This window comes from Struthio camelus, chromosome 5 (assembly GCF_040807025.1).
Source record: "Struthio camelus isolate bStrCam1 chromosome 5, bStrCam1.hap1, whole genome shotgun sequence".
Taxonomy (NCBI): domain Eukaryota; kingdom Metazoa; phylum Chordata; class Aves; order Struthioniformes; family Struthionidae; genus Struthio; species Struthio camelus.
In genome coordinates this window covers 80,288,443-80,313,818 of record NC_090946.1, presented here as the reverse complement: position 1 = coordinate 80,313,818, position 25,376 = coordinate 80,288,443, and the positions used below count along the sequence as shown (strand labels likewise).

General features: G+C 63.0%; 1 protein-coding gene across 1 annotated transcript in view; it reads right to left on the bottom strand.

Moving 5' to 3' along the window:
* FERMT2 (FERM domain containing kindlin 2) overlaps positions 1–25,376 on the bottom strand; it is a 92,453-nt gene that overhangs the window by 50,781 nt on the left and 16,296 nt on the right. Inside the window, 2 exon segments of the mRNA XM_068947531.1 lie at positions 13,298–13,355; positions 13,357–13,464. Coding sequence (XP_068803632.1) covers positions 13,298–13,355; positions 13,357–13,464 — 166 coding nt within the window.

Here is a 25,376-nt window from a genome sequence, read left to right as displayed (position 1 = left end):
GCATCTGGAAATGAAATTCATTAAGATGTTGAGGTAGCATCTACTCCTTGTACTGCTAGCGCTAAAATACAAGTACCACCTTAAATTAAAACTGAAACAACTAAATCACGCTGGCCACCCTGGCAAGCGCCTTTGCCTGGCCTGGATGTCACCTGCTTCTCTTCTGCATGGAGCCCCAAGTCAGAAAGAGCCGGAAAACCCCATTTACATTTATTTTACATCACTGCCGTGTATCATTCGAGGCGGTCCCACAGAATGCAAAAAGGCACGGGCAATTGTAAAAAGATAAAAATTTCGCTTTATTTCTCAGCATTTAAACTCCATAGGTTTGTCTGAGGTACGTGCACCCGTTCCCGAACCCGGGTTTAAACGTGCTGGTCTGAGCATGGCTAGCAGTTTCGTAGCAACACTGAACTCGGCTGAAACGCGAGGGATTGCTCCAGAGGAGCTGAAGGCCAGGGGCTGCCTTGCCTGCCCAGTACCCGAGCTAATAAGCACCAATTAGCTCAGGAAGGTTTGCAGCATACAGAGGAGTCTTTGTGACCGCTGCGCAGACTTGCTTTAAATCCCTTGCGCTAGCACACCAGAGCAATTTGGCTTGCTCATTCTTCTAAGGGGAGAACATAAAGGAGAAATATGCAAGGGTGGACTGTTTTGTTTGGTTGGTTTTTTTTTAAATAAAACAGTTTCTGAGCAGGATCCTTACAACCTGGTTTTTCAGCGTGGTTCCCCTTCCATCACACCCCATTCATCAAACACACCTTCAGAGAGGGCTTTCACTAGTTCCTCGCTACATCAGATGGAATCACAAGAAGTGGAAGAAAGCTCAAGCAGTGACAAGTGAAGAGCGTGGTTTGCATGATTTATCCGGCATAACATAGGAAGCATCATACAGAAGCACAGCAGCAGAGGAAGGAAAGGAAACCAGTCCTCCAGGGAGTATTCAACTGTCTTGACTACCAGCTGAGGCTCTTTCATGCCTCCCTCCTCCTTCTCCTCTAACCCTATATTGCACATCTTTTTTACTTCTGCGACAAAAAAGGAAAAGTGCCTGGAGAGGATGGTGCCAACAGCACGCAATCCTGATTCATCTGCTGCGAATGTGCAATGCATAAGGGAGCAAGTCCTGCCAAAGAGACATAATATCTGATAACGGAGCCAGAGGACGTCTCCTAGTGCATACGCATAAAGCCCATAAATTATGATTGAACAGGCAGCCTTAATTCCAGCATTTTCCAACTTCTGGAGTGTCTGATTTGAAGCATTGGTCTTGCCACCTTAAGACTCCCCAAAAAGGAATTGCTACGCCTAAAACCAGGCGGTTCCCAGAAAGCGTGCCGCCTGGCATCATGGGGGCACGTCAGCGCCGCCGCCATCCCCGGGGTGTTGAGACGCACTGCCCAGACCCTCGCTGGGACAGCAGCGCCTGACCCTGGACGCGGCACTCTCGCACCAATGCTTTTTGACAGCCGGCCAGAGCCTCGTGCCCGTGCCAGGCTGTGGAGGGGCACGAGTTTGGGTCGCGCCATGCCGAGACTTACTTGGGGCTGGAGCGAGACACGACTCAGTGCTGCGAGCCATAAGCACATAGGAGCAGTGGGACTCAGCTGAGCACATCGCAGCAATTTCCCAAAGTGCCTGTTAATGACGGTTTTTCCCCTGCAAAGCGTGGCCAAATCTGACATTTCTCCCACTGGAACAGTATTCTCGGAGAGAAACTTAACCTTGTGGAAAGCAAGGCTTTTAACTATCTAATGCCTTGGAAGGTTTCAGCCAGGAGCATCCAAGAGCACCATTACCCCAGATGCACCCCAAACGTTGGAGGTTTCACCCTTTGGGCAAAACATAAGCAAGTGAGAAAGGACATTCATCCTCTCCTGGCAGTGACAGCAGCCACAAGCGTTTCATGTTCTACCACGCTCTCCCCTGCATGCATTTTGGCACAAGCTTCTGCGTCAGCCAGGAGATGCAAAGCAAGATCTGGGGCAACCAGCTACTCTCTGCTGTAGGTCCTTTGCAGAGCTCACCATGCAGAGGTGGCATGGGAAGGGAAGGAAACCTCAATGCTTCTTTTCTTATTTATTTCTGGGTAAGTTTGACCGGTTTCAGAGATCTTCCTTGCTTGCTTGAGACCTCTGAGGTCTCTAACCCATGCTTGTGGGTTCACCTCACTCATCCCGCAACCAAGCTCTCAGCGGAGGAGCCACCTTTGTTGTGCAGCAGGAGAGGTCTGCTGTTCATCTGGCCCAAAATGTCAGTCCTGCGGTGGTACAACAGAGAAGACCGATTTGTACTGCAGACCTCTCTCTCAAGCTGGATGTCAAAGCTGCAAAGCTCTGTGTATTATCAGTGAAAAGGGGAAGTTCAGTAAGACAGTGATATCTCTTTCCAGGCAATTTTGCAAAACCCAGGCTTTCTAATTTAATTTGGAGTTTAAGCAATTAACCCTTCCAAAAGTACATAAGCCTGCAGGGAGAAAAAAATAGAAAACCACTAAACAAACGTACAATTGCCTGGTAAGAGATTTAAAATGTAATAATCAGCAAGAGGAATTTTGGGTTGCTGTCTAGTTGTTTTGAAAGCTAAAAACCACCTGGTCTCCTGAGACTGAAAAAAGGAAGGTTTATGAAATTGCTGCTTCGCCTGTTTGCCTACGCGCATCCCCTCCAAACACCATTCTGACCCCGTTCAACCATGTTTGACACAAAATTGGAGTTCTTGAAGATCATCAGGTTCCCAGAAGTTCTTCTGGAGGAGAGAGGCTGGTGCTGGTCCCCTCCTGGGGAAGAAGGCAGGCAGTGGCAGCCTCTAGCACTAGCCAGGTGGCTGGCCTGCCCGTGAACACAGTCTGCAAGTAAACATACACCTCGACTAGCCAAATCTGGAGAAAATCAGATTTTAGTAGCGCGCTGCTCAGAGACATGCTGCGCGTACAGCTCCCAGACGTTCTTATCTGAAGGGCCATGAAGTGCCAACTATACCAAGAAGTGCTGCAAACTCTCTGGAAAATGGGCTAACGTATGAAGAGCTGAGCGGCACAGCTCTCTGGAAGGAAAAAAAAAACAAAAAACCCAAAATAAAATAAAAAGGGGGTGTGTGGGAAATCTTTCATCCGTGCTGCTTACCACGTTTCTTCCATTCTCCCACTACTTCTACCCAGTGGAAGCTCCAGTCTGGATAACTGAAACTTAGCTAACGCGCAAAGAGCAAGCCTGGCCAGGAAAATCGAGGATGGGCTCCAGTTACCAGAAATTTATTCGAACTAGTTATTTCCCCATGCAGCAGGAATTTGGGGACTCCAGTATTTTTCCAAATTGTAACAATCAAAACCCTGGAAGCCTTCAAGAACATTAAGAACTGAATCCCACCAGCTGAGAAGTTTCATTCAGTTTTTTCTAAGCTATCAGTTAATTTACATTTCATAACCAAAAAAAAAAAAAAAAAGAAGAATTGTATCTTTTTTCCCAAGCGTCAGAAGGAGATATTTTAACAACAAGAAACTTTTTCCCCTACACGAGTCTTGCTGTCAGACCTTGGACTGAACTCATTGCTTCAGTAAGCTGGCGGTTTCTAGTGTGCCAAAGGGCTGAGCACTCCAGATCTTCTACCTTTGCCTTGTCTATTAAAAAAATACAAAAAAAAAAAAAGAAAAACCCAAACAGCCAAGTAATGCAGCGGCTGGAGTGCCAGTGTAATCAGTGACGTTGAATGACTGAAGTTTGCGGTGTAAATACACAGTCTTCTCTTTCCCAACTTCTGCAAACATTCCCCACATCCAGAACTTCATGTAGTTATCTACACTCATTTCTTCCCCATAACCAGAGACCAGAGGTTAAATACAGCCATGATTATGCTTTATATCATGATTCCAAATACACACCTGTCATCTCAGCATGCATCTTATTTAGGGAAGTGGATTTTACAGAACTGCAGAAAGGCAAGCTGTAGTAGTTTAGAGTACGGTTCCCTTTCCCACCTCAAATGACATGCATGCCATGTAGAAGAGCCAAAACGAATTTCTGGGATGTTTCACCAGAAATACTGACGGGTATCTGAACAGAGCTGCCAAACTGCTCAGTAACATGTTATGAGTAAAGCAGTGGCTTGCAGCATCTTCTGCCTCGTGGCTGCTCAAAGATGCTCGGTGGAGACGCGGGCACCTGCCTGCATCCCTGCCAGCCTCTTCAGCAAGGCACCAACTGGTTCATCACGCACTTTAAGATTATTCCTTTCCCATCACCCTGCCCAAGAGCCACTAACCCCTCCTTCTACCCTGTATTTTGCCAGGGCGCCACACTGGTAAGAAAACTGCCAATTTAGCAAATTCTAAGGCTCCCACTTGGTTTTTTGGTAGCATCTTGTAGAAGCTTTGCAAGAAATTGCTTGTAAACCCACAGAGGTCTGCAAGCTACGGACTGAACGCCACCAAACGATGGAACATTGGCACCACATCACGTTTCCCTGAACAGAAACTCAGGGCCGAGGCATTAGCTATTTCACACTGGTACCCGGCGGAGGACAGTGCCCGGTTATAAATGCAGTTGCTGCCCACGTAACAGCTCAGAAAGAGGCTTCAGAAATCCCTGCTGTGGAGCATACAGAGGGAAAGTCATTCAACACGAGGCATTCACTTTCCAATAGAAATACTAAACTGTTTCAAGTACCAGTTGCTTGTGTTTTTATATGGTAGAGACTCAATCAGATGCCTGGGCAAAATGCAAGCACAAATTAAACGTCTTGATGGAGGAGGGTGGAGAAAAGGAAAGGACGGCTAGGGAGAAAATTAAAAAAAAAAAAAGGGGGGGGGGAAGTGGGTGAAGACGCCGATTTCTTTCATTTCAGCTACTCCAAACGCAAGAGGCGCAAAACGTAATTCCACGAGTCAGCTTCCCCGCGCGCGCTACGCAAAATCGAAACCCGAAAAAAGTTCTAAGAGGAAACTACTGATTGGGGCTGGGTCTGAACAGCAACCCAACAATTTCCTGTCTGTGGTATACAACAAACTAGTGCTCTGGTATTCACGAGAGCGCGGCGGCAGCGAGCGGCCTCCCCGCTCGCTTCCCCGTCCGGCGCGGCTCTGCGCGGCAGGCTTGACTCTTTCAAGCAAAGCGGAGAATTTGAAGCGAAAAAGCTCTCGGGGTTACCGGCTTAAAGATGAAAGGGACTCGAGGCAAGTAAACTGAGAGCCGCAAGACGAGTGAGACCTGTGGGAATTTTCCACCGCGTCCCCAGGTGGAGGATGGGTACTACCCGGCTCTGGAAGCGCTGCTATTCTACACATTGCTGCTTGGACAAAGAACAAAAGCAACAAAAAGGAAAATTAAAACTAGATTTTTTTTTTCTCCTTTCTTTCTGAAAAGTCATCACCACTCTGGGGTAGAAACATTAATTGCCCTGATCACAGCTTGGAGCTGCCTGTCTATAGCTTTTACCTGCCCCCACCCCTGAATGCCTCTGGTCACGGGCAGTTCAGACGAATACTCCACTTCGGCTAACAAAGACGATGTTATTTGAACCACAATCTTGCAATTTATTGTGTGTCTGCGCAGAAGCTTCCCGGAGTCAAAAGCTGGATGCAGAAGTAAGGAGCCTGCCCTGCATGCATCAGTGTGCGTGGCTGCAGCGCGGCTGATTAACGGGTTACGTTAATGGGCACTTTCATATTCTCCCTTCCCGCTCCTCAACTGCTGCCATTTAAAAAAAAATGTTTCGTTAAAGGGAAAAGCATTCAGCATAGGTCACTAGCGAAGATATTAATCAACTGGCAATATGAAAATGCAGGCCACGTTAGCAACTCCATTTGTCTCAAGGATGCTGTCTTTCCCTTGGAAAGGGAACATCTCTGCTGGGTACCACCTGGCAGCTTAGAGCAGACCACTTTTTCCTCAGAATGGCCAACTACTGCCTTGTACCCAAAGCCAGAATAATTCTGCGCTCCGCAGCATGCCAGGCTGTAATCGTCCCCCCCTCCCCATCTCACCCAAGAGCTGCTCCCAGTGGTGGTTAACCCGTGTCTTGACAGCTACTTAAGTTTTGCTATTCAAAAGCCCAGGATGACCTTACCCAGGAAAACCTGAATCCCGGGCGAGCGGGGAGCGTTTGAGGGATACTTGCTGCTCAGAAATGCAGTGGCAGGAGTTGCATTGAGCAGCGAACACCGCTACTATTTATCACGTCACGTGAGACAACCGCTCACCACCCTGCCTCAGATGGAATACAAAGAGCTTTTCCGCAAGCGTCCCAGCCCGCTAAATGGCACTCGGAGTCTGCTCATAAATACCGCGTACTTGAAAAGCGATATCGAGGACCGATCAAGCGCTGATTTTGAAGCAAAACATCCTCCTAATCTGGACCGACAGTCAGCTGATGTCCAAAAGACTATCTGCAGATCCCGCGATTCTGTCCAAAGGAAGAAGCTCAGCGTTATCCTCGCAGCACAAACGCGATAAACGCCCTGATCACACTCTCGGCACCAAGCACAGGCGCTCAGATAAATATTTTTCTGAAAGCGTGGCTACAATAAAAGCCCTTCCTTTATTTCTGTTTAGACTGCAACTGTTCCTCTCCCCTTACCAGCAAAGCAAACTTGGTCACCTAACGAGCCCTTATCTAAGCCTCCCTGGAGAAGGTCAAAATAAAAGGAGCAAGTTATCTGAAAGACAGCAGGGCAGAATCACTCTGGCTGCATTTTGCAACAGAAATGCAGTGGTGTGATCAGCATGCACTCTGGTTTTCTTTTACTTAGCCTCACGCTGTTTCAAGAGTTCATTACAGATTCAAGGCAATGAACTTCCGCAGCAAGTCCCGAGGCGGTTTGAAGCATTTGTAACTACCGCGAAACCTCAAATACAGAGATCAGTGAATCAATAACGTTGCACTTTCTTGGTGTTTTATTCATAACCCTTTAAGGGTTCCATTAAGGAAAAAAAAAAAAAAGACTTTACATGGGAACACCAGTATTTTGGATTGAGCTTCCTAAAGAGCACGTCTAAAATCATTGGCAAGGTAATACGGAGAAAGAACACCCTAACCCTAAATTCCCTTGGATTCTTGATGCATCCAAGTCATATTTGCAGGTTAAAACAAACAAAGAGACTTTAATGTGCTATGTCAACTCAAAAATACTTTGTGTTTGACTTAACTCCTTTGGTAGTCCTCGTTGCCAGCCTTCTCTCAAGCAAGGCACAATGAAGATGAGATAGCAAAAGAGCTGCCAAAGGGAACAATGGATTTCAAGTAGTTGCATAAACCCTTATCAAAGATCTGATTCACAAAAAAACCAAAGCCTTAGAAGATGCCATCACCGCCTGCAGTTATCATTCACAGCTCTACCAATGGCCTGGTACTTTTACATTTATCTCAGGTGGAGCCTGCATGCCCACCCGGCCTGGAGAGAGCTGGGGGTTCGACCACCCCCACGAGACATCACCTCTGCCAACGCGAGACTTACTTAACGCCTGCAGTGCAGAAGGTCCAAAATTCCAAATTCAGCTGTTTTTTCTTCACTGAGCTATCTATTTTCCTTAAGCATTAGATACCAGTGGGGCTCATTTCTTCCCCAGTCCTCCCAGTAAGCCCTCACAGCTGGAACTGGTTGTAACAGGCACCCATTGCATTTAAAAGAAATCTAGACACAGACCTGTCTTTCCCCTGCAAACTGCTATCCACGGACTTTATAAATCTAATCAGTGCACATTTAGGTTATCTGTCTTAAGACATTCATCTGCTAGACACTATTTGTCTCTCCTTTCGCCGTTTCTGTCAATTATGCTTTTATTCACATGACGGCCTAAATTCACATGACGGCCTAAAGTATCTACTAGATGCAATCCGCTGGTAAGCGTATCCCAGAAAGCCTCTCCCAGGTACATTTTAAAAGAGGGGGTTTTGGGTTGCATGCGTTTAAAAGAGCCCCTTAAATGGACAGCGACAACCAGTGATTTGTGTTCACTTCCTTCCTTCCTTCTTTCGCTCGCAGTAATTTTAAGCCTCGCTTTTTGTTTGGAAGTCAATAAAGGCGAGACTCCTAAAAGCCGCGGAGCGGGAGCGAGCGCCGTGAGCTCCCGGGCACCGCGTGACGGACCCGACCCTACCCAGGCGAATTTTTTCGCTTACGATTTTAAGGGAAGAACCGTGACAGGCTGCTTCGTATTTCAAGTACAATCAAATGTGTTCTGTAAACAGGAAAAGTCTATCAGAAGAGCACAGACAGATCTTAAAAGTTTAGTGTATCTAAATATATATAACGTAATTCAGTCCAGCTTGGTAGGCAGTGCATATTAGGGTTGCATGGATAAGGTTAATAACAGATTTCCTGCAATATAACCTGTATTTTACCCCATGCCTTTATAAGTGTCTAAGTAACACTACAGCTCTTCAAACCTCGGTATTTTTAGCCTATTTTTCAGGGAGGACTTTGCCAAACACATGGTATATTTCAATTAACTAAGTGACTTAATCCAGCAGGGTGATAAATAACAGGGAAGCGAACAGGTCATTGCAATCCACTTGAGTAAGCAGAATCCCTATCTGCTGCTTGGGATTCTTCCAATCACCGTCTGCATCAGTAATAGATTTTAATTGCATACGCCCAAAAAAGGCTGACCACAGGCAGGCAAGGCCTGAACTTACCAAATTTACTCGGAACCTGGGGGCTTGCAGTTAGTGACAAGAAACTCGTCTGCGTTCCCCCTCCGAGCGCAGCACCCCAACGCGTATCCCCCTGCACCCCAGGTCTCCCTCGGCACAAACCTCTCCTAGGGGAAGGACAACTTGTGGTGACCATCAGGAAACACTGATGGGACTTGCTCTTTTCCAAGCTCTCCCCCGTTCCTTGCTCCCTGCAGTTTTGCTCATGAACGATGTCGAAGCAGATCGCTTCTATCAGCGCCCTGTAACCAGAGCGGGGTGAATTAGCTGAAAGTTCACAGGGGATGCCCCGAACTCGAGTGAAAACCTGGGTAGGCCAAAAATCTGCGTGCTTTGCCCAGCCCTATGGCAGGAGCCACGCAAATCTCTGCCAAATACACAAACTTCCCCCGCTTCCTTCCTCCCTGCTGGAGCAGAGCTGTCCCTCAATGCCGTCCGGGGATCATTTTTAAGATGAAGTTTCCTTAAAACTCGTAGTAAAAAAAAAAAAAAAATGGTTTTAGAAAACGTTAAAGCATTTTTCATGCTGTTGTTAAAGAGAAAAAAAAAAAAAGAAAAAAAGAAAACCAACAGCAGCAGGGACACAGAAATAACGGAACAATGGAAAGAGGCAGGTTAAAAACATAGGGGAGGGGGGGGAAAAAAAAAGTTTCAATGTGAAAAACTGCAAAATAACACATCCGCAGACAAAACAGTTCCAGACTTTCGATGAAGGAGGGCATTTATCGATAAGGCTCAGTCCTGCGAGGGGCCGGGCTGCCGCGGGGCATCGCCGCCCCGCCGGCGGCCTTCCCGCGCCCGCACCGCTGCCACAGCCCGCTCCCGTGCGCCTCTCTCGCTGCTAAAAGGATACCGATAAATTGGCGGGAGTTCAAAGAAGAGCAATAAAAATAATTAGAGGGCTGGAAGAGCTGACATGAAGGAAGATTAAAAGGAACTAAATATGTACCGCTTGGCCCAGCAACAAAAGGCAAGGGGAACGGGAAGACAACAATCTGAAATATCCGCGGGTTTTAAACCATCACGGCGAGGGAGGGATGACACAGAGCCCAGCAGCTAAACCACCCGGAGAAGCATCCACATAAAACTACAAAATTCACACTTCCCCCCCCCCCGAGGTCACAGATGTGACAGCTAGCATTCCTTCCCCATAATACAATGCCTAATTTAAAAAGCGGAGAGGCTCTGGGTAAACACATGGTGGGGGGGGAGGAGGAGGAGGAGGAGGAGGAGGAGGAGGAGGAGGGCATTACGTCAGCCACTAATTTAAGCCCTTCTTCAACTTAGCACTTATGTATGCATTGCACTTTAAGCACATGAGTTGCCCCATTGAAGCCGCAAGTCAGCTTTGCCCTGTTTAAACGGCTTCCTGTCTCCAGCGCCGGCACTTGGAAACTTATAGCACAGCTCTAATCAATGCAACATAAAAACTGCGGGAAGCATTGCTTATTCACTATGTGATCCACAGTGGTTCGTTTTGCCATTTCTAGAAAGCAATCGACTTTTTTCCCCCCAACCTCCTCTTCCCTCAATGCTCAACCCAGCTGCAGATCTCTCTGCCACTCAAGCACAACAAAAAGTGAGTTTTCGGGGAGCCAAGTCTACCGCAAGCACAAGACTGTTTGATGCAAACACTTGCTTCCTTTTGAAGCAAAGATATTTATAGCCGTCTTTCCTTCCTTTAACTTTAGATAATTAATAAATCAAAATCTAAGCATTGCGTCACGATGGCATTTTTCAAGCTGTACAAGCGGTTTGCGTTGAAACAGCCTCCGCAGGCGCAGCTAGCGGATTCGGTGCTCCTACCCCCGTAGACACGCGCTGGCAACCTTAGTATTTTATTTGGGCAATTACAATGATCCGCTTTAACTATACCGTTGAGTAAACAAACACAAGCAATAAAGTGCCTGACTACTGATTAAAAAAAAGGCAGTTTTTAAACTGTAAACCCTTGCGAGTATCTCACTAGGTCAGGACAGCTCGGCAAGTTTAGCGTCCAGAATTGGTTTCCGCAGGCTCGACGCTGTGAAAGCGCCTACACGGCGCGTACAAAAGCTCGCTTCTTTGACAGAAAGCCAGCCCGTCTGCACCGTTTGGTCCAGATGCTCTTTTTCACATGCCCCGGACAAACGGGCTCTTTGTCCAGGTGTGAATTCAAGGTTACTGGATATTGCAACGCTGCCCGCTACCAGGCTCCGCTCGCTGCTGGCCCCCGCTTCAAAACCTTATTCATTCACGTCGCCCTCGCCCAGGCCAGCGGGCTCGGGCAACCCTTAGTGGCACGAAGACGCCCCGCGCTCGGGAAGGGCTGCGCAGGCGTGCGAGACCCCGTGCCGAAGCGGCTGCCCATCCCTCAAAGTCGGCGAGTCCGCCCCAGACCCGGCGCTCCCGCAACGCCGCAAACCTCTCTCCCTTCTTGCAGGAAGGAGCTGCGCCTCCCCAAAAGGACCAGAAAGCGGGTGGGGGGGGGGCAGGAAGAATATATGTAATTACAGCGTTACAGAGTCGCGCGTTCCTGCAAAATCGTCACTAACGTTCGCCAGCTCACGGCATCGTCCTGCCTGCCCCGCACGGCGGTCTGCAACAAAACCAAAGCCGCCTCGCTGGCCCAGAGCGACCTACCCCCGGGGTGGTGGAGCGGCAGGGCGCTGCGGGTACCAGGCCGGCTAAGGTGCAGCCCGCCCGGCACAGGCGGACAACGGACCTTCCCCCCCCCCCCCCCCCCCCCCGTCGCTGACACTACATGCATGGTTCCCGGCTTTATTTTACGCTACCTTTCAGGATTAAATCTGCCTGCAAATCGGAGAACACAAGATTAAAAAAAAAAAAAAAGATATACGTAAATGACGATGTCTCCCCAGCTCTCACTTTACTTGTTTAGAGGTACAAACACGGAAAGAAAAAAAGAAAAGAAGAAAATGAGTGGACGACGGCGGAGGGTCCATCGCACCCGAGCGGGTGTGGGGGGCGTAAAAGCGCCGTTCGCTTTTGCGGCGATACCTGTCGCTGGCAGGGGCGGCCGGCTCCGAGGGCGGATCAGCCCTGGAGCGGGGCGCCGCGCTGCCTGGGGGGCGCAGCAAAGGGTGCTGCCGAAAAGGGAGAGGAGCGGGGCGCCCCCAGGGCACGTGGAGGGCCGGGTGCTGCTGGGAGCTGGGAAGGGGTCTGGGGGCTGAGCGCTGGCAGGGGGTCCTGGCAGGGTGCGGGTACCAGGGCAGGGCACTGGGCCCTGGCAGACGGTCCTGGCAGGGGGTCCTGGGGCAGGTGGGTCCTGGGGCAGGGTGCTGAGTGCAGGTAGGGGGTCCTGAGCGCTGGCAGGGGGTCCTACGGCAGGGGGGTCCTGAGCGCTGGCAGGGGTCCTGACAGGGGGTCCTGGGGCAGGGGGCTGAGTGCTAGCAGGGGGTCCTGACACGGGGTCCTGGGGCAGGGGGCTGAGCGCTGGCAGGGGGTCCTGGGGCAGAGGGGTCCTGAGCGCTGGCAGGGGGGTCCTGACACGGGGTCCTGGGGCAGGGGGCTGAGCGCTAGCAGGGGGTCCTGGGGCAGGGAGGTCTGGGCGCTGGCAGGGGGTCCTGGAGCAGGGCACTGGGCCCCGGGGCAGGGGCTCCCGGGGCAGGGGGCTGAGTGCAGGTAGGGGGTCCTGGCACAGGGTCCTGGGACAGGGGTCCTGGGGAGAGCTGCTGGGGCAGGGCTCGGGGGATGGGGGTCCTGGGCCAGGGTGCTGAGCACTGGCAGGGGGTCCTGAGCGCTGGCAGGGGTCCTGACAGGGGTCCTGGGCGCTGGAAGAGGGTCCTGAGCGCTGGCAGGGGGTCCTGACAGGGGGTCCTGGGTGCTGGCAGAGGGTCCTGAGCGCTGGCAGAGGGTCCTGACAGGGGGTCCTGGGCCAGGGGGTCCTGGGCGCTGACAGGGGGTCCTGACAGGGGGTCCTGGGCCAGGGGGTCCTGAGCACTGGCAGGGGGTCCTGGGCCAGGGGGTCCTGGGCACTGGCAGGGGGTCCTGACAGGGGGTCCTGGGCGCTGGCAGGGGGTCCTGGGCGCTGGCAGGGGGTCCTGACAGGGGGTCCTGGGCCAGGGGGTCCTGGGCACTGGCAGGGGGTCCTGGGCCAGGGGGTCCTGAGCGCTGGCAGGGGGCCCTGACAGGGGGTCCTGGGTGCTGGCAGGGGGCCCTGACAGGGGGTCCTGGGCGCTGGCAGGGGGCCCTGACAGGGGGTCCTGGGCGCTGGCAGGGGGTCCTGACAGGGGGTCCTGAGCGCTGGCAGGGGGCCCTGACAGGGGGTCCTGAGCGCTGGCAGGGGGCCCTGACAGGGGGTCCTGAGCGCTGGCAGGGGGCCCTGACAGGGGGTCCTGAGCGCTGGCAGGGGGCCCTGACAGGGGGTCCTGAGCGCTGGCAGGGGGCCCTGACAGGGGTCCTGGGTGCTGGCAGGGGCCCTGACAGGGGGTCCTGGGTGCTGGCAGGGGGTCCTGGGCCAGGGGGTCCTGGGCGCTGGCAGGGGGTCCTGACAGGGGGTCCTGGGCGCTGGCAGGGGCTCTGACAGGGGGTCCTGGGCCAGGGGGTCCTGGGGAGAGCTGCTGGGGCAGGCTGGGGGGCTGGGGGTCCTGGGGCAGGCTGGGCCCGCGGGGGGCTGGGGGGGGGGTCCTGAGCGCCGGGCACTCACCCAGCTTCTCGACGAGGCGCAGCATGACGCCGCCGATGTGGAGCTCGCCGGTGACCCGCCAGCGTGACGTCGCGGCCCAGGTCGGTGACATGGACGCTCAGCTCCCACGTCCCGTCGGCGTAGCAGCCGTCCGGCATGCGGATCCCGTCCAGCGCCATGGCCCCGGCCTGCGCCCGCCGCCGCCCCGTCAGCGCCCGCCGCCGCCTCTGCGCTGCCGCTGCGTCCGCGGCCCGGCCCGGCGCGGGGGGGGGGGGGGGGGGGGGGGGGGGCGCGGAAGGGGCGGGAGAGCGAAACAGCCGCGGGGGGGGGGGGACAGACGGACGGACGGGCGCGAGGCTGCCGCCGCCGCCGGGATCGCCTGGGCCCCGCCGCCCCCGGCGCCGCCCCCGGCACCGCCCGCGGGGGAGGAGGGGGCGGGGCGGGCAGGGGGAGGGGCGGCCCGGGACCGGGCCGGGCGGGGGGCGGGGGGGGGGCGTGAAGGGGGGGGCAGTTAAAGGGGACCGCGCGCTGCCCGAGCCCCGTTGGCCTTTTATGGAAGCGCGGGACGGAGCCGCGTCGACATCCGGGACGGGCCGGACCCGACGGGACGGGAGGGGACCCGCCGGGAGGCGATGGGGATGGGCAGGGGGGAGGAGGGGGGGGGAGCAGCGGGGAGCAGCGGGCGGAGGTGCCCGGGATCAGGGGAGCAGCGGGGAGAGGTGCCCGGGGATCAGGGGCAGCAGCGGGCGGAGGTGCCCGGGATCAGGGAGCAGCGGGCAGAGGTGCCCGGGATCAGGGGCAGCAGCGGGCGGAGGTGGCCCGGGATCAGGGGCAGCAGCGGGGAGAGGTGCCCGGGATCAGGGGCAGCAGCGGGGCAGAGGTGCCCGGGATCAGGGCAGCAGCGGGCGGAGGTGCCCGGGATCAGGGAGCAGCGGGCAGAGGTGCCCGGGATCAGGGGCAGCAGCGGGCGGAGGTGCCCGGGATCAGGGGCAGCAGCGGGCAGAGGTGCCCGGGATCAGGGGAGCAGCGGGCAGAGGTGCCCGGGATCAGGGGCAGCAGCGGGGAGAGGTGCCCGGGATCAGGGCAGCAGCGGGGAGAGGTGCCCGGGATCAGGGGGCAGCAGCGGTCAGAGGTGCCCGGGATCAGGGCAGCAGCGGGCGGAGGTGCCCGGGATCAGGGGCAGCAGCGGGCGGAGGTGCCCGGGATCAGGGGCAGCAGCGGTCAGAGGTGCCCGGGATCAGGGGCAGCAGCGGGCGGAGGTGCCCGGGATCAGGGGCAGCAGCGGCGGAGGTGCCCGGGATCAGGGGAGCAGCGGGCGAGGTGCCCGGGATCAGGGGCAGCAGGCGGGCGGAGGTGCCGGGATCAGGGGCAGCAGCGGGGAGAGGTGCCCGGGATCAGGGGAGCAGCGGGCGGAGGTGCCCGGGATCAGGGGCAGCAGCGGGGAGAGGTGCCCGGGATCAGGGGCAGCAGCGGGCGGAGGTGCCCGGGATCAGGGGAGCAGCGGGCGGAGGTGCCCGGGATCAGGGGCAGCAGCGGGCGGAGGTGCCCAGGGATCAGGGGCAGCAGCGGGCAGAGGTGCCGGGATCAGGGGAGCAGCGGGCAGAGGTGCCCCGGGATCAGGGGCAGCAGCGGGCGGAGGTGCCCGGGATCAGGGCAGCAGCGGGGAGAGGTGCCCGGGATCAGGGGCAGCAGCGGGCGGAGGTGCCCGGGATCAGGGGAGCAGCGGGCGGAGGTGCCCGGGATCAGGGGCAGCAGCGGGCAGAGGTGCCCGGGATCAGGGGCAGCAGCGGGCAGAGGTGCCCGGGATCAGGGCAGCAGCGGGCAGAGGTGCCCGGGATCAGGGGCAGCAGCGGTCAGAGGTGCCCGGGATCAGGGGCAGCAGCGGGGAGAGGTGCCCGGGATCAGGGAGCAGCGGGCGGAGGTGCCCGGGATCAGGGGCAGCAGCGGGCAGAGGTGCCCGGGATCAGGGGCAGCAGCGGGCGGAGGTGCCCGGGATCAGGGGAGCAGCGGGCGGAGGTGCCCGGGATCAGGGGCAGCAGCGGGGAGAGGTGCCCGGGATCAGGGGAGCAGCGGGCAGAGGTGCCCGGGATCAGGGGCAGCAGCGGGCGGAGGTGCCCGGGATCAGGGGCAGCAGCGGGCAGAGGTGCCCGGGAGCGGGGGAGCAGCGGGCGGAGGTGCCCGGATCAGGGGAGCAGCGGGCAGAGGTGCCCGGGATCAGGGGCAGCAGCGGGCAGAGGTGCCCGGGAGCGGGGGGAGCAGCGGGCGGAGGTGCCCGGGATCAGGGGAGCAGCGGGCGGAGGTGCCCGGGATCAGGGGCAGCAGCGGGCAGAGGTGCCCGGGATCAGGGGAGCAGCGGGCGGAGGTGCCCGGGATCAGGGGCAGCAGTGGGCAGAGGTGCCCGGGAGCGGGGGGAGCAGCGGTCAGAGGTGCCCGGGATCAGGGCAGCAGCAGGCAGAGGTGCCCGGGATCAGGGGAGCAGCGGTCAGAGGTGCCCGGGATCAGGGGCAGCAGCAGGCAGAGGTGCCCGGGATCAGGGGCAGCAGTGGTCAGAGGTGCCCGGGATCAGGGGCAGCAGCAGGCAGAGGTGCCCGGGATCAGGGGAGCAGCGGGCAAGAGGTGCCCGGGATCAGGGCAGCAGCGGTCAGAGGGTGCCCGGGATCAGGGCAGCAGCGGGCGGAGGTGCCCGGGATCAGGGGCAGCAGCGGTCAGAGGTGCCCGGGATCAGGGCAGCAGTGGGCGGAGGTGCCCAGGATCAGGGGGAGCAGCGGGCAGAGGTGCCCGGGATCAGGGGCAGCAGCGGGCGGAGGTGCCCGGGATCAGGGCAGCAGCGGGCGGAGGTGCCCGGGATCAGGGGAGCAGCGGGGAGAGGTGCCCGGGATCAGGGGCAGCAGCGGGCGGAGGTGCCCGGGGAGCGGGGGCAGCAGCGGGGAGAGGTGCCCGGGATCAGGGGCAGCAGCGGGCGGAGGTGCCCGGGATCAGGGCAGCAGCGGGCAGAGGTGCCCGGGATCAGGGGAGCAGCGGGGAGAGGTGCCCGGGATCAGGGGCAGCAGCAGGCAGAGGTGCCCGGGATCAGGGCAGCAGCGGGCGGAGGTGCCCGGGATCAGGGGCAGCAGCGGGCAGAGGTGCCCGGGATCAGGGGAGCAGCGGGCGGAGGTGCCCGGGATCAGGGGCAGCAGCGGGCAGAGGTGCCCGGGATCAGGGCAGCAGCGGGCGGAGGTGCCCGGGATCAGGGGAGCAGCGGGCAGAGGTGCCCGGGATCAGGGGCAGCAGCGGGCAGAGGTGCCCGGGATCAGGGGAGCAGCGGGCAGAGGTGCCCGGGATCAGGGGCAGCAGCGGGCGGAGGTGCCCGGGATCAGGGGAGCAGCGGGCGGAGGTGCCCGGGATCAGGGGAGCAGCGGGCGGAGGTGCCCGGGAGCGGGGGGAGCAGCGGGCGGAGGTGCCCGGGATCAGGGGAGCAGCGGGGAGAGGTGCCCGGGATCAGGGCAGCAGCGGGCGGAGGTGCCTGGGATCAGGGGAGCAGCGGTCAGAGGTGCCCGGGATCAGGGGCAGCAGCAGGCAGAGGTGTCCGGGATCAGGGGAGCAGCGGGCAGAGGTGCCCGGGATCAGGGCAGCAGCGGGCGGAGGTGCCTGGGATCAGGGGCAGCAGCGGGCAGAGGTGCCCGGGATCAGGGGAGCAGCGGGCAGAGGTGCCCGGGATCAGGGGAGCAGCGGGCGGAGGTGCCCGGGATCAGGGGCAGCAGCGGGCGGAGGTGCCCGGGATCAGGGGAGCAGCGGGCAGAGGTGCCCGGGATCAGGGGAGCAGCGGGCGGAGGTGCCCGGGATCAGGGGCAGCAGCGGGCGGAGGTGCCCGGGATCAGGGCAGCAGCGGGCGGAGGTGCCTGGGATCAGGGGCAGCAGCGGGGAGAGGTGCCCGGGATCAGGGCAGCAGCGGGCAGAGGTGCCCGGGATCAGGGGAGCAGCGGGCGGAGGTGCCCGGGATCAGGGGCAGCAGCGGGCGGAGGTGCCCGGGATCAGGGGCAGCAGCGGGCAGAGGAGCCCGGGATCAGGGGCAGCAGCGGGGAGAGGTGCCCGGGATCAGAGGCAGCAGCGGGCGGAGGTGCCCGGGATCAGGGGCAGCAGCGGGCAGAGGTGCCCGGGATCAGGGGCAGCAGCGGGCGGAGGTGCCCGGGATCAGGGCAGCAGCGGGCGGAGGTGCCCGGGATCAGGGCAGCAGCGGGCAGAGGTGCCCGGGATCAGGGCAGCAGCGGGCAGAGGTGCCCGGGATCAGGGGAGCAGCGGGCAGAGGTGCCCGGGATCAGGGCAGCAGCGGGCGGAGGTGCCCGGGATCAGGGGCAGCAGCGGGCGGAGGTGCCCGGGATCAGGGGAGCAGCGGGCGGAGGTGCCCGGGATCAGGGGAGCAGCGGGCAGAGGTGCCCGGGATCAGGGCAGCAGCGGGCAGAGGTGCCCGGGATCAGGGGAGCAGCGGGGAGAGGTGCCCGGGATCAGGGGCAGCAGCGGGCAGAGGTGCCCGGGATCAGGGCAGCAGCGGGCAGAGGTGCCCGGGATCAGGGGAGCAGCGGGGAGAGGTGCCCGGGATCAGGGCAGCAGCGGGCAGAGGTGCCTGGGATCAGGGGCAGCAGCGGGCAGAGGTGCCCGGGATCAGGGGCAGCAGCAGGCAGAGGTGCCCGGGATCAGGGCAGCAGCGGGCGGAGGTGCCCGGGATCAGGGGCAGCAGCGGGCAGAGGTGCCCGGGATCAGGGGAGCAGCGGGCAGAGGTGCCCGGGATCAGGGGCAGCAGCGGGCAGAGGTGCCCGGGATCAGGGCAGCAGCAGGCAGAGGTGCCCGGGATCAGGGCAGCAGCGGGCGGAGGTGCCCGGGATCAGGGCAGCAGCGGGCAGAGGTGCCTGGGATCAGGGGAGCAGCGGGGAGAGGTGCCCGGGATCAGGGCAGCAGCGGGCAGAGGTGCCCGGGATCAGGGGAGCAGCGGGCGGAGGTGCCCGGGATCAGGGCAGCAGCGGGCAGAGGTGCCCGGGATCAGGGGCAGCAGCGGGCAGAGGTGCCCGGGATCAGGGCAGCAGCGGGCAGAGGTGCCCGGGATCAGGGCAGCAGCGGGCGGAGGTGCCCGGGATCAGGGGAGCAGCGGGCAGAGGTGCCTGGGATCAGGGCAGCAGCGGTCAGAGGTGCCCGGGATCAGGGGGAGCAGCGGGCGGAGGTGCCCGGGATCAGGGGAGCAGCGGGCGGAGGTGCCCGGGATCAGGGCAGCAGCGGTCAGAGGTGCCTGGGATCAGGGGAGCAGCGGGCAGAGGTGCCCGGGATCAGGGGAGCAGCGGGCGGAGGTGCCTGGGATCAGGGCAGCAGCGGGCGGAGGTGCCCGGGATCAGGGCAGCAACGGGCAGAGGTGCCTGGGATCAGGGGAGCAGCGGGGAGAGGTGCCCGGGATCAGGGCAGCAGCGGGCAGAGGTGCCTGGGATCAGGGGCAGCAGCGGGCAGAGGTGCCCGGGATCAGGGCAGCAGCGGGCAGAGGTGCCCGGGATCAGGGCAGCAGCGGGCGGAGGTGCCCGGGATCAGGGGAGCAGCGGGCAGAGGTGCCCGGGATCAGGGGAGCAGCGGGCAGAGGTGCCTGGGATCAGGGCAGCAGCGGTCAGAGGTGCCCGGGATCAGGGGGAGCAGCGGGCGGAGGTGCCCGGGATCAGGGGAGCAGCGGGCAGAGGTGCCCGGGATCAGGGCAGCAGCGGGCGGAGGTGCCCGGGATCAGGGGCAGCAGCGGGCGGAGGTGCCCGGGATCAGGGGAGCAGCGGGCGGAGGTGCCCGGGATCAGGGCAGCAGCGGGCAGAGGTGCCCGGGATCAGGGCAGCAGCGGGCGGAGGTGCCCGGGAGCGGGGGGAGCAGCGGGCGGAGGTGCCCGGGATCAGGGCAGCAGCGGGCGGAGGTGCCCGGGATCAGGGGCAGCAGCGGGCAGAGGTGCCCGGGATCAGGGGAGCAGCGGGCGGAGGTGCCCGGGATCAGGGGAGCAGCGGGCAGAGGTGCCCGGGATCAGGGCAGCAGCGGGCGGAGGTGCCCGGGATCAGGGGCAGCAGCGGTCAGAGGTGCCCGGGATCAGGGGAGCAGCGGGCGGAGGTGCCCGGGATCAGGGGCAGCAGCGGGCGGAGGTGCCCGGGATCAGGGGAGCAGCGGGCAGAGGTGCCCGGGATCAGGGGAGCAGCGGGCGGAGGTGCCCGGGATCAGGGGAGCAGCGGGCAGAGGTGCCCGGGATCAGGGGAGCAGCGGGCGGAGGTGCCCGGGATCAGGGGAGCAGCGGTCAGAGGTGCCCGGGATCAGGGGCAGCAGCGGGCGGAGGTGCCCGGGATCAGGGGAGCAGCGGGCGGAGGTGCCCGGGATCAGGGGCAGCAGCGGGCAGAGGTGCCCGGGATCAGGGGAGCAGCGGGCGGAGGTGCCCGGGATCAGGGGCAGCAGCGGGCAGAGGTGCCCGGGATCAGGGGCAGCAGCGGGCAGAGGTGCCCGGGATCAGGGCAGCAGCGGGCGGAGGTGCCCGGGATCAGGGGAGCAGCGGGCGGAGGTGCCCGGGATCAGGGGCAGCAGCGGGCGGAGGTGCCCGGGATCAGGGGAGCAGCGGGCGGAGGTGCCCGGGATCAGGGGCAGCAGCGGGCGGAGGTGCCCGGGATCAGGGGAGCAGCGGGCGGAGGTGCCCGGGATCAGGGGCAGCAGCGGGCAGAGGTGCCCGGGATCAGGGGAGCAGCGGGCAGAGGTGCCCGGGATCAGGGCAGCAGCGGGCGGAGGTGCCCGGGATCAGGGCAGCAGCGGGCAGAGGTGCCCGGGATCAGGGCAGCAGCGGGCGGAGGTGCCCGGGATCAGGGGCAGCAGCGGGCAGAGGTGCCCGGGATCAGGGGAGCAGCGGGCGGAGGTGCCCGGGATCAGGGGAGCAGCGGGCGGAGGTGCCCGGGATCAGGGGAGCAGCGGGCAGAGGTGCCCGGGATCAGGGGAGCAGCGGGCGGAGGTGCCCGGGATCAGGGGCAGCAGCGGGCAGAGGTGCCCGGGATCAGGGGAGCAGCGGGCGGAGGTGCCCGGGATCAGGGGAGCAGCGGTCAGAGGTGCCCGGGATCAGGGGCAGCAGCGGGGAGAGGTGCCCGGGATCAGGGGAGCAGCGGGCAGAGGTGCCCGGGATCAGGGGAGCAGCGGGCGGAGGTGCCCGGGATCAGGGGAGCAGCGGGCAGAGGTGCCCGGGATCAGGGGCAGCAGCGGGCGGAGGTGCCCGGGATCAGGGGAGCAGCGGGCGGAGGTGCCCGGGATCAGGGGAGCAGCGGGCAGAGGTGCCCGGGATCAGGGGCAGCAGCGGGCGGAGGTGCCCGGGATCAGGGGAGCAGCGGGCGGAGGTGCCCGGGATCAGGGGAGCAGCGGGCAGAGGTGCCCGGGATCAGGGGCAGCAGCGGTCAGAGGTGCCCGGGATCAGGGGAGCAGCGGGCGGAGGTGCCCGGGATCAGGGGCAGCAGCGGGCGGAGGTGCCCGGGATCAGGGGCAGCAGCGGTCAGAGGTGCCCGGGATCGGGGGAGCAGCGGGCAGAGGTGCCCGGGATCAGGGGCAGCAGCGGGCGGAGGTGCCCGGGATCAGGGGAGCAGCGGGCGGAGGTGCCCGGGATCAGGGGCAGCAGCGGGCGGAGGTGCCCGGGATCAGGGGAGCAGCGGGCGGAGGTGCCCGGGATCAGGGGCAGCAGCGGGCGGAGGTGCCCGGGATCAGGGGAGCAGCGGGCAGAGGTGCCCGGGATCAGGGGCAGCAGCGGGCAGAGGTGCCCGGGATCAGGGGAGCAGCGGGCGGAGGTGCCCGGGATCAGGGCAGCAGCGGGCAGAGGTGCCCGGGATCAGGGGAGCAGCGGGCAGAGGTGCCCGGGATCAGGGCAGCAGCGGGCAGAGGTGCCCGGGATCAGGGGCAGCAGCGGGCGGAGGTGCCCGGGATCAGGGGCAGCAGCGGGCAGAGGTGCCCGGGATCAGGGGAGCAGCGGGCAGAGGTGCCCGGGATCAGGGGCAGCAGCGGGCAGAGGTGCCCGGGATCAGGGGAGCAGCGGTTGGAGGTGCCCGGGATCAGGGGCAGCAGCGGGCGGAGGTGCCCGGGATCAGGGGAGCAGCGGGCGGAGGTGCCCGGGATCAGGGGCAGCAGCGGGCGGAGGTGCCCGGGATCAGGGGAGCAGCGGGCGGAGGTGCCCGGGATCAGGGGCAGCAGCGGTCAGAGGTGCCCGGGATCAGGGGCAGCAGCGGGCAGAGGTGCCCGGGATCAGGGGCAGCAGCGGGCGGAGGTGCCCGGGATCAGGGGCAGCAGCGGTCAGAGGTGCCCGGGATCGGGGGAGCAGCGGGCAGAGGTGCCCGGGATCAGGGGCAGCAGCGGGCGGAGGTGCCCGGGATCAGGGGAGCAGCGGGCAGAGGTGCCCGGGATCAGGGGAGCAGCGGGCGGAGGTGCCCGGGATCAGGGGCAGCAGCGGGCAGAGGTGCCCGGGATCAGGGGAGCAGCGGGCGGAGGTGCCCGGGATCAGGGGAGCAGCGGTCAGAGGTGCCCGGGATCAGGGGAGCAGCGGGCGGAGGTGCCCGGGATCAGGGGCAGCAGCGGGCAGAGGTGCCCGGGATCAGGGGAGCAGCGGGCGGAGGTGCCCGGGATCAGGGGAGCAGCGGGCGGAGGTGCCCGGGATCAGGGGAGCAGCGGGCGGAGGTGCCCGGGATCAGGGGCAGCAGCGGGCGGAGGTGCCCGGGATCAGGGGCAGCAGCGGGCGGAGGTGCCCGGGATCAGGGGAGCAGCGGGCGGAGGTGCCCGGGATCAGGGGCAGCAGCGGGCGGAGGTGCCCGGGATCAGGGGAGCAGCGGGCGGAGGTGCCCGGGATCAGGGGAGCAGCGGGCGGAGGTGCCCGGGATCAGGGGCAGCAGCGGGCGGAGGTGCCCGGGATCAGGGGAGCAGCGGGCGGAGGTGCCCGGGATCAGGGGCAGCAGCGGGCGGAGGTGCCCGGGATCAGGGGCAGCAGCGGGCAGAGGTGCCCGGGATCGGGGGAGCAGCGGGCAGAGGTGCCCGGGATCAGGGGCAGCAGCAGGCAGAGGTGCCCGGGATCAGGGGCAGCAGCGGGGAGAGGTGCCCGGGATCAGGGGCAGCAGCGGGCGGAGGTGCCCGGGATCAGGGGAGCAGCGGGCGGAGGTGCCCAGGATCAGGGGCAGCAGCGGGCAGAGGTGCCCGGGATCAGGGGCAGCAGCGGGCAGAGGTGCCCGGGATCAGGGGAGCAGCGGGCAGAGGTGCCCGGGATCAGGGGCAGCAGCGGGGAGAGGTGCCCGGGATCAGGGGCAGCAGCGGGCGGAGGTGCCCGGGATCAGGGGCAGCAGCGGGCATAGGTGCCCGGGATCAGGGGAGCAGCGGGCGGAGGTGCCCGGGATCAGGGGAGCAGCGGGCAGAGGTGCCCGGGATCAGGGGCAGCAGCGGTCAGAGGTGCCCGGGATCAGGGGCAGCAGCGGGCGGAGGTGCCCGGGATCAGGGGAGCAGCGGGCGGAGGTGCCCGGGATCAGGGGCAGCAGCGGGCAGAGGTGCCCGGGATCAGGGGAGCAGCGGGCAGAGGTGCCCGGGATCAGGGGCAGCAGCGGGGAGAGGTGCCCGGGATCAGGGGCAGCAGCGGGCGGAGGTGCCCGGGATCAGGGGCAGCAGCGGGCATAGGTGCCCGGGATCAGGGGCAGCAGCGGGCGGAGGTGCCCGGGATCAGGGGCAGCAGCGGGCAGAGGTGCCCGGGATCAGGGGCAGCAGCGGTCAGAGGTGCCCGGGATCAGGGGAGCAGCGGGCGGAGGTGCCCAGGATCAGGGGCAGCAGCGGGCAGAGGTGCCCGGGATCAGGGGAGCAGCGGGCGGAGGTGCCCGGGATCAGGGGAGCAGCGGTCAGAGGTGCCCGGGATCAGGGGCAGCAGCAGGCAGAGGTGCCCGGGATCAGGGGCAGCAGTGGTCAGAGGTGCCCGGGATCAGGGGCAGCAGCAGGCAGAGGTGCCCGGGATCAGGGGAGCAGCGGGCAGAGGTGCCCGGGATCAGGGGCAGCAGCGGTCAGAGGTGCCCGGGATCAGGGGGAGCAGCGGGCGGAGGTGCCCGGGATCAGGGGGAGCAGCGGTCAGAGGTGCCCGGGATCAGGGGAGCAGCGGGCGGAGGTGCCCGGGATCAGGGGCAGCAGCGGGCAGAGGTGCCCGGGATCAGGGGAGCAGCGGGCGGAGGTGCCCAGGATCAGGGCAGCAGCGGGCGGAGGTGCCCGGGATCAGGGCAGCAGCGGGGAGAGGTGCCCGGGATCAGGGGCAGCAGCGGGCGGAGGTGCCCGGGATCAGGGGAGCAGCGGGGAGAGGTGCCCGGGATCAGGGGAGCAGCGGGCGGAGGTGCCCGGGATCAGGGGCAGCAGCAGGCAGAGGTGCCCGGGATCAGGGGCAGCAGCGGGCGGAGGTGCCCGGGATCAGGGGAGCAGCGGGCAGAGGTGCCCGGGATCAGGGGCAGCAGCGGTCAGAGGTGCCCGGGATCAGGGGCAGCAGCGGGCAGAGGTGCCCGGGATCAGGGCAGCAGCGGTCAGAGGTGCCCGGGATCAGGGGCAGCAGCGGGCAGAGGTGCCCGGGATCAGGGGAGCAGCGGGCGGAGGTGCCCGGGATCAGGGGCAGCAGCGGGCGGAGGTGCCCGGGATCAGGGGCAGCAGCGGGCAGAGGTGCCCGGGATCGGGGGAGCAGCGGGCAGAGGTGCCCGGGATCAGGGGCAGCAGCAGGCAGAGGTGCCCGGGATCAGGGGCAGCAGCGGGGAGAGGTGCCCGGGATCAGGGGCAGCAGCGGGCGGAGGTGCCCGGGATCAGGGGAGCAGCGGGCGGAGGTGCCCAGGATCAGGGGCAGCAGCGGGCAGAGGTGCCCGGGATCAGGGGCAGCAGCGGGCAGAGGTGCCCGGGATCAGGGGAGCAGCGGGCAGAGGTGCCCGGGATCAGGGGCAGCAGCGGGGAGAGGTGCCCGGGATCAGGGGCAGCAGCGGGCGGAGGTGCCCGGGATCAGGGGCAGCAGCGGGCATAGGTGCCCGGGATCAGGGGAGCAGCGGGCGGAGGTGCCCGGGATCAGGGGAGCAGCGGGCAGAGGTGCCCGGGATCAGGGGCAGCAGCGGTCAGAGGTGCCCGGGATCAGGGGCAGCAGCGGGCGGAGGTGCCCGGGATCAGGGGAGCAGCGGGCGGAGGTGCCCGGGATCAGGGGCAGCAGCGGGCAGAGGTGCCCGGGATCAGGGGAGCAGCGGGCAGAGGTGCCCGGGATCAGGGGCAGCAGCGGGCAGAGGTGCCCGGGATCAGGGGCAGCAGCGGGCGGAGGTGCCCGGGATCAGGGGGAGCAGCGGGCATAGGTGCCCGGGATCAGGGGAGCAGCGGGCGGAGGTGCCCGGGATCAGGGGAGCAGCGGGCAGAGGTGCCCGGGATCAGGGGCAGCAGCGGTCAGAGGTGCCCGGGATCAGGGGAGCAGCGGGCGGAGGTGCCCAGGATCAGGGGCAGCAGCGGGCAGAGGTGCCCGGGATCAGGGGAGCAGCGGGCAGAGGTGCCCGGGATCAGGGGAGCAGCGGGCGGAGGTGCCCGGGATCAGGGGAGCAGCGGTCAGAGGTGCCCGGGATCAGGGGCAGCAGCAGGCAGAGGTGCCCGGGATCAGGGGCAGCAGTGGTCAGAGGTGCCCGGGATCAGGGGCAGCAGCAGGCAGAGGTGCCCGGGATCAGGGGAGCAGCGGGCAGAGGTGCCCGGGATCAGGGGCAGCAGCGGTCAGAGGTGCCCGGGATCAGGGGGAGCAGCGGGCGGAGGTGCCCGGGATCAGGGGGAGCAGCGGTCAGAGGTGCCCGGGATCAGGGGAGCAGCGGGCGGAGGTGCCCGGGATCAGGGGCAGCAGCGGGCAGAGGTGCCCGGGATCAGGGGAGCAGCGGGCGGAGGTGCCCAGGATCAGGGCAGCAGCGGGCGGAGGTGCCCGGGATCAGGGCAGCAGCGGGGAGAGGTGCCCGGGATCAGGGGCAGCAGCGGGCGGAGGTGCCCGGGATCAGGGGAGCAGCGGGGAGAGGTGCCCGGGATCAGGGGAGCAGCGGGCGGAGGTGCCCGGGATCAGGGGCAGCAGCAGGCAGAGGTGCCCGGGATCAGGGGC